The 9,295-nt window shown below is 37.9% G+C and overlaps 1 protein-coding gene across 1 annotated transcript; it reads left to right on the top strand.

The window, feature by feature from the left end:
* Nucleotides 1–2,554: 2,554 nt before the first annotated feature.
* On the top strand, nucleotides 2,555–3,436 carry LOC131428671 (zip homologous protein 2-like). Its single transcript, XM_058592715.1, has one exon. It carries the CDS (start codon nucleotides 2,555–2,557, stop codon nucleotides 3,434–3,436), a length of 882 nt encoding a protein of 293 aa, XP_058448698.1.
* The last annotated feature ends 5,859 nt before the right edge of the window (nucleotides 3,437–9,295 follow it).

Below are 9,295 nucleotides of genomic sequence, written 5' to 3'. Positions count from 1 at the left end.
TTGGTAGCCGTCGGTGCCCGTGGCTGCCCAGGTAGCCGAAAGGCTGTGCGGGTATCTTTTTAAGATGATGTCTTTGCTACCCAGTGCTGTCAACTGTTTTTTCCAAAAATCTGTATTTGGCGGAAATATCTATCTGTACAGCGACCCTTACAAGAGACAATATTATTGTCAATACAAGGAGTATTGACAATACTTTTGATCGTGTAATGGAAACTTCATTGGATTGACGAAAATATTGTCAAAAAAATCAAAACTGCTCATCAATCCGACAATACTTTCTCTCCAGAGAGAAACTGTTAAATATGTGCAATAATCTCTTCTCTCTGTATTTTAATATTCGTTTGCAATATTTGATGCTCCAAACGCTTGATTTTCTCGAAAAATGCGGACTCAAGTTACCAAGTCAATTGGATTGACGGTATTGACAATACTTTGGATTGACAATAATATTGTCACGTGTAAAGCCCACTTACCATATCTTTCTCGAAAAATCAAACATCGATTTAGTGCGGAAACTGATTTTGCGACCAAATAAAAGGTCTCTCGGCCTGGTTTATCCCTATGGAACCCAACACAAAAACTGAAAATCGGTATTTATCTGTATGAAAATTTAAATATCGGTATTTTGAGAGAGCATATCCGACGACACGACCAGGCACTCCGAAGAAAAATCGAAATAAAACCTGTCTGTTAGCGATTCACCACCAGTTATCACAAATATAGCGACCCCTTGATAATGATAAAAATATTCTTCTCGAGCAACACTGTTTAAGTTGCTACGAACTAGTTACCTAGGAACCCCGAATAAATAAACAAAACTAAGTTGAGGAACAGTTAAAATTATTTAACTTTTGGTCCCTCATTACCACTTTATAAGAGTAACTTAAGAATGTAGAACGTGCAAATGTTACAGCCATCATGAGTGCAAGCTGTAATAAAAGTGAGTTCTTGAAATTATATTTGTTAGCTTTCAATATAGGTATGTTGTGGTATTTAAACATACCATGATTACGTTCCAAAAAGTATTTTGATATTACATCATTTTCATTCAGCTAACACAGATTTTACTCTTTGCAGCTCATCGTATTCGGAAATGGTCTTAGAGTTGGACATGTACGGCACAAGGGCGATATACTAGAAAAGGGCGATATTCCCTAGAAAAACATTTGCCAAAGTTCATTTGTCTGATAAAATTTTGCCAATACAATGAATAAATGAGAATTGAAGGATTCGCTTAAAAATCATTCACTATTTTTATTTCATACTATTACGTACATTAAACTATCTGAGGAGAATGACGAATAAAAACAAAAAGATTTTCCCTAGTGACTCCAAGCTTCTGCAAAACATTCCATCATTTTAAGATCATTTTATTTTTTGGTATGTCCGTTTCCTTCAAGTAGATTTTATTTCAGGTATCATTATTTATCGTTAGTAGCATGGCATAATTATTTTGAATGCCGAATCCGTGTATTCTTTTCAAATACAGTAGTACTTCGTAGTCCTATCCATAGGCTAATTTCAAACCACAAATGTGGCTAAAATTACTACACCAAGACCGACTAATTGATCCACTGCTCTAACAGTAACTGCATAAAACGGATCTTCCACTTGAACCGATGAATCCATTCTAATTTTTTCTTAGAAAAAATTAGGCATCTTAGCGATACGAATTATCCGAGTCTCTGATATGTCAGAAAGTAAAGGCAAAGGTCATTTGCCATTTACTGTCCGAACCGGCAAATGACCTTTGCCTTTACTTTCTGACATATCAGAGACTCGGATAATTCGTATCGCTAAGATGCCTAAGTTCGACTCCTCTGGTAGAAGGTAAAAGTTTAGATACAAGAAGCCTTCTGCTTACTTAAATGACCCTTGTCACGTCTCACTTTTCCGCACTTTATTCTTCACATCCTTGCTCTTCCTTGAGTACTATGGCTCTATGATTTCATATTCTTTCTCCTCTTATAATCTCCAGTTAGTTTGATATCGTTAAAAAACCGAAAAAAGTCTAATTCTAGTTAATTTCAATACAACAGACAGCGAAGGGGTTAAAACAACTGTCCAATTTTCTGGCAGCGATGCCAGGTGAAATTTTAGGCGTCTGCGTATTAGAAATGGTCCTATGCGACCTCAATATTTAGAAGTAAGACAAAACAATCAAACGAAAACCCTACAGTAATAGCAAAAGTCATTAAAATGGACGATTGTTTATAAGAATTTCGAAAATCTGCAAAAAAGTCGACTTAATTACAAAGTCTGCTAACAAACGAAATTGCAAATTTACATACCAATCTGCAAACCTGGCATCAGTGGTTCTGACGCTCATTATTTCGCAATCCTGCGACGATTCCGTCGCATTCTATGTCCAGCTGAAAACCACTATACTTCATAGAGAAATGAAGCCCGCAGACTTTTTTTTTTCGGATTTACAGACTTTTGCAACCTTGTCTGAAAATATTCGAAATTTTTCCCTGGCATCACTGATCGCAACGTGGAATTATTTTACTTTCTCTTCTGTTTGTAGTTTGAAGTGGCCGGTCATTCGTAGAAAATGATTTTGTTTTGTGAAATATGTTTCCGCCGGCCGGAGTGTGTGGGATATCTTCTTCTTTCATCCTGTCAACATATATACTGCCGTCGATGTTCTAAAAGCGTAACCAACTGCACTGTTTGTAAGATCCCTTGCCGAATAATAGAATTGCGCAAGGATGAACTACCAGAAGCGCTCAAAGACTACTTTATTCCGGGAGAGGATTTGATATCCAAAGCTGTTAAAGTAACAAAATTTCAGCTAGACAAGCAAGACGCCTTTATTGCAAATAAGATCGGTGTTCTGGAAAAATATGCAACAAAGAAGGAAAAGATTCAAAAACTGAAGGAACATTATGAATCCCTTAAGAAAGCCATTAACGAAGAAATGGTCATTATTAATCAATTGCGCCAGCAACGAAAATCACCCGGTATTCTAAACGACTCACCAACAGAACCAGTATATATGCCATCTCAGTCGGAATCGCTTAGGAACTCAACTTTGAAGAAAATAACTCCCACTACAGCGGCTCAGCAAGCATCGAAACGTACGAGGATATCTCGATCGAGCAGTGGCAGCAGCGGAATTGGAACTGGCACTGGAACTGTCTGTCATGCCAGCAGTTCACAAGTTCCATCATTCTCCAAGCGCATTTCTCCTTCATCGAGATCTAGAACAGGATCTACAACCAAGTTTGCCAATAGCGGACGCGAAAGCAAGCCAATAATCTCCCCGATTGAAAGCTTTAAAAAACCGGACGATCTGGTGTCTTCAGCCCGGCCAGGAATCTACCGGGAAGCGATGCGAAATATCAGCAAAGCCATGGAACGACCCAATCAACCCGTTCTAAAGTTTAGCAACCGTGGAAACGATATCGAACGGGCCCGTAATGTTATTTTCTAGCGTGATCGTCTAACAGCTGGACTGGTTTTGAAGCATAGGAATTATGGTGGTTAGAAGAATTTGAATTGTACATGTTGAATATGATACAATTATATTCAGTTTTCGTAATACATGTCACTGAGGAATTATGTTTTTTATTTCATCTGCAACGTAACCTGCCAGGTAATGTTTAAAAGACCCTTAAAATGTTACTTAGTCTACATTTCTCTGCTTCTTCGTTAATAGTATTTGATTGGAAATTAAAGTCGGTTGCCATGAAATGTCGTCGAACATTGGTGACGATATGTCTGAATTTTTCATTATTTTTGGCGTACCACAAGGAAGCAACCTAAGACATTTTCTTCTTCAGATTTACACCAATGAGGTCAGATTCTCTTGCACGAAATTCTTGTACGCAGTAGCAGTAGATTGAAAATATGTTAGATTAGATGTCGTTTATTTTAATCTGGTTTGATCTATTTAGTCGTTCACCGAGGAAAAGGAAAATATGTCTATTGTTCGACATATTTACCGCATAACCAACCTTCGCCAAGCTACGTGTCTTCAAAAAGGTCGCATCATGCTGCTGCAAAAGTGGTTTATTACTTATAGTCGATGGTGACGCGAATGTTCACCATATTATCGTACTGGCTGCTAGTGTCTACTGTCGTGAAATGAGACTAGAGCAGTCTCATTCATTTGGAAGATACTGTACTGTTTCCCAAGCAGAAATCTACTGGAATGAACGCTCATTGAACCTATTATTCTATAGCCATAATCCATTGAAATAACATATTTTTATTATAAAAATTCCATTTTAATAGTGAATACAGATAAATACAGATTTTTTATGCGAAGCAATACAGATTTTCTATGAAAATATCTGGCATCTCTATTTGGCAACACACAATTTTACTGATTGCTCAGTAATCAGTGTTTTTTTTTCAGAGATTCGTTTAGTAGATTTTGCGGCAAAGTGCATCTTTTTAGGGAGAATTTGTTAGATGATTCCATTTGGTTTACAGAACTGTTCGGTAGTTGATTGAAACTTCAACAAAATTTTTATTACCGAACGGATAGTAGTCAATTGAATTATCGAACGTTCAGTTGCTGAAAATTCGGTTAAAACTTACCGATTTTCATGTGTGTGCACACTTAGAAAATTTCGCCGAATTCGGTAGTTTTTTTACCGAATTATCAATAGCTGAACGTTCGGTAATTAAATTGATTACCGATCGTTCGGTAATTGCTGAACTGTCCGCTTCCGATGGCCTGCTAGGTCCAATTTTGGCAAACTATCTCCATCATAGTGGTAAGTATTCCTCGAATAATGCCACCGGCGCATAATCCACATCAAACAGTGACTTTCTTTGGAATGCATTGGTAGCCCTTGCAATGCTTCTGGCTGGTCTTCACACCAGATGCGGCAATTTTACTTGTTGACGTATCCATTTAACCAGAAAGAGTCGCTGAACACGATTGTTCGATAAAAAAAAGTCTCCACGTTCCGTTTTCTATCTGCACTCCGCCATAGATGGTCCTCAGTACCTTTCTTTCGAAAACACTAAGAGCGCGTTGGTCCTCTACCAACATAGTCCAAGTCTCGTGGCCATAGGGAACAACCGGTCTAATGAGCGTTTTGTAGATGGCCAATTTTGTGCGGTGGCGTACATTTCTCGATCGGAAGGTTTTGCTGAGTCCAAAGTACGCACGATTTCCTGCCAAAATACGTCTCCGAATTTATCTGCTGGTGTCATCGGCGGTCACCAGTGAGCCCAAATACACGAACTCGTCAACCACCTCGATATCGTCACCGTCTATCAATATTCGTGGTGGGAGGCGTAGTGTTTCTTCTCTAGAGCCTCTTCCTCTGATGTATTTTGTTTTTGACGCATTTATGGCCAGTCCGATACGCCTAGCTTCAGCTTTCAGTCCGATGTAGATTTCCGTCATCTTCTCAAGGCTACGTGTCACAATATCAATATCGTCAGCGAAGCCAAAAAGCTCTTCGAATCACACCTTCCAAGGCAATATTGAACAAGACACAAGAGAGTCCATCACTTTGCCGTAGCCCTCTTCGAGATTCGAAGGGACTCGAGAGCATCCCAAAGACTCGGACGTAGCACATCACTCCATTCATCGTTGCTTCGACCAATCGCGTCAGTTTATCCGGAAAACCGTATTCGTTCATTATCTGCCATAGCTGTTCTCGATCGATTGTGTAGTATGCCGCTTTGAAATCAATGAATAGGTGATGCGTGGGTACGTTGTATTCACGACACTTCTGGAGTACTTGTCTTAAGGCGAATATGTGATCCGTAGTGGTGCGGGCTCCAATAAATCCCGCTTGGTACGGCCCTACGAATTCTTTTGCTATTGGTGACGACGGCAAAGGATTTGGAAGAGTACCTTGTAGGCGGCGTTCAGTAATTGCAACAATCCAGCTTATCGCCCATTTTGTAGACGGGACATACGACTCCATCCATCCATTCCTGCGGTAGAATCTCCTCCTCCCAAATCTTACAAATCATCTAGTGCAGCGCTCTAGCCAGTGCCTCTCCTTCATGTTTGAGCAGCTCTCCTGGCAACTGATCATTGCCCGCGGCTTTGTTGTTCCTCAGCTTGCCGATCTCCTCACTTATCTCCGACAGATCAGGGGCTGGGAATCTGTCGTCGGCTGAGCGTGCACCCAAATTGATTCCTGTGTCGTTCTCTATATCTTGTGCTCCTCGAACTTTGTCAGCGTCCAATCATGATTAAATTATAGATCAAACGAAGATTCATGAATAATTTGTAGACCAAACTTAACAAGTGATCTATCAAAAACAGTGTTGCCGAAAAGATACCAGCAAAAAATCACGCTTTTTTATGAAAATTTTGACCGCTCTTTCTCGTGTTCTTGAAACCGTTAATATGATAGTAGAGTAATCAACCAAATTTGCAAACTAGAAGAGCTTACTGAATAATGTAAAAGTATTTGTTCCTAGTTGCATCGTCACACATTTTTGAAATTGAAGGTTTCAACACTCGTCACTCTGTAGCTCCAGAACAGGAAGTTGAATCCGAACTGTGCCACAATATGATAAGAGAAATTCAAAAATCGACCTCTTTCCCTTAACACATAAAACTACAGACTAACAGACAGGACAATCAAATTGGATTCTTCAATCATTTTAACGGTCACTTCGCACAGTACTCGCATATGTCATGATGGCGCCACGCTACCCTATCAAAAACATCCTGTCTGTCATCTAGATTGTGTTTATTTTTTTCATTTATCAACAGAGTTGTCATTCATGCAGAATTACCTGCAATGTATTGATTTATATACGTCCATGCGAATTTCATGCAGGATATAGATTTAATACATACACGGAAGTCTTTTTTTATGCGAATTTACGTACCGCATAAAAAAACCGCATAAAAAAAACCGCATAACTCTGAAAATTCGCATAAAAAAAACCGCATAACTCTGAAAATTCGCATAAAAAAAACCGCATAACTCTGAAAATTCGCATAAAAAAACCGCATAACTCTGAAACTTCGCATAAAAATAGACCGCAGAAGGGCAAACCGCATAACTCTGAAAATTCGCATAAAAAAAAACCGCATAACTCAGAAACTTCGAATAAAAAAAAACCGCATAACTCTGAAAATTCGCATAAAAAAAGTCGCGTAAAAAAAATCCGCATAAAAAAAGACCGCATAAAAAAAGACCTCAGTGTATTGCCAAAACTATATATAGAATTGTGCCTACTTCTCATCCTCCAACGCAATACAAAATCGAACCCGTTTTGTTACAATATTTACTTGCTTCTGGTCTGTCGCCACTTAATTTCAGGTGAAAATTACCAACACATTCAAAAATAGTCTAGATGAACAAAGTTGAGAAAAATAAAATGGTTACCTTCCAACCACAGACTAACAGACAGGACACTCAAATTAGATTCTTGAATCATTCTAACGTTACCCTATCAAAAACATCTTGTCTGTCATCTAGACTGTGTTTATTTTTTTTTCATTTACCAACAGAGTTGCCATTCATACAGAATTACCTGTAATGTATTGATTTGTATATGTCCATGCGAATTTCATGCAGGATACTGATTTAATACATATTGAAAATTATATACAGAATAGTGCGTACTTCTCATCCTCCAACGCAATACAAAATCGAACCCGTTTTGTTACAATATTTACTTGCTTCTGGTCTGCCGCCACTTAATTTCGGGTGACCAACACAATAAAAAATAGTCTAGATGAGCAACGTTGAGTCAAATAAATGGTTACCTTCCAACATTGCGAAAAAGTTAAATATATTATCAACGTAATCCAATAATTTATTGTGACGATTCCTTTTCAAATATTTCGATGAAATCAGGCATCCCTGCAAGCAGCTGATCGCTGTTGACAAACGAGGGGAAACCAACTAGTAAAAAAACTTTTACATACAACAAGGGGTGTACAGATAGTAAATAGTTCGCGCAGTACAATGTAGGTGGAAGTAGTGCATCACGAAATTTTTTTTATAAGAATTTACTCATACTGTCATGTCTGTTAGTCTGTGGTTAAATTTCACTAAAGCAGAGGCCCATTTCAAAATTTGACGGACGGAAAGTTATTTGAGCTTATTTTCCACTGGAATTAATTTCCACTAAAGAATTAATATTAGAGTTTTCATTGCACGATTCTTTTCAGTGTCGGAAAATAACCATCGATCTGTCAAAAATAACCATGCTCTCAAGTAGGGTTTTTTTGACATCAAATTAAGCGCTCGAGTGTCAGATTTCAACCAAAAATTAAAGTTAACCGCGAAATGGTTGACAGCCTAAGTAAAAAGGAGTCAGATCAGCTGTTTTTCAAAGAACGGCGAATCTAACATTGACAGCAAATGGAGAAAATCATCGATGAATGTTTCGACTTCGGTTTCAAATCGTGTTTAGAAATTATCGTATATTCTCTGATCAATTTATGATTAGTCGATGAATTGTTAGTTTATTTTCAAAAGGCACGCAAATGTTACCACTTTCCTTCTATATCCATTGAATAAATCAACATAAAAAGAGTTTCGCCCTTTTTCGATTTGTTTACTTTTATACTTCCTGTGTGAATTATAAAGATACGCCCTTGCGCATTTTTCACGAAATTGACTGGTTTTCGCTACTAAGACAAATCTGTGAGTAGTTTTATTGTCTCTTTTACTATTTCCAGTAATAAAAGGTTCGGTAACTATCTAAAATAAAGAAAATAAATAGTTTCGCCCTTCCTTACCAGCAATTGAAGTATCGCCCTGTTTGTTGGCATGGAACACGGAGGGCGAAACTTGCGTAAACAAATGGAATGACAGTTTCGCCTTTTATAGTTCTTGGTATTACCAAGATTGAGATTTTTGTAGAATACGAATTTTTAGACAAAATTGTAGGATTTTGAAGCATTTATTGGTAGGAGAGAGAACCTCGATTTGTTTACTTTTGTAAGATACGTCCTTCTTTGAAAAACAGCTGAAATAATAGGTAGTTTTTATTTTCCGTGTAGATATATGAAGAATCGTCCCGAAACGAGGAGGGATGCCAGGTTCACAGATAAATGTTTCTTCACTTTCTGCACAGATTTTAAAAATGGCACAGATTTTCACAGATTTTTGAAAATGATCACAGATTTTCACAGAATCTTACAATTATCACAGATTTTCACAGACTGGTTTTGGCTTGATCACAGATTTTTGAAAAAATGACCAACCCTGGATACGAGGGGAGGAATGCTGTGGAAGATAAACGCAAAAACGATCGAACACACGTCGTCGATTTGAAGTGAATTTTCGGCATACAAAAATCGACGGTCGTTTTTTTTCTATAAAATTTATTAATAAAATTATTCTTA

The sequence above is a fragment of the Malaya genurostris genome, chromosome 2, assembly GCF_030247185.1.
Source record: "Malaya genurostris strain Urasoe2022 chromosome 2, Malgen_1.1, whole genome shotgun sequence".
NCBI classification, from domain to species: Eukaryota; Metazoa; Arthropoda; class Insecta; order Diptera; family Culicidae; genus Malaya; species Malaya genurostris.
This window is presented reverse-complemented; position numbering and strand designations above follow the sequence as displayed.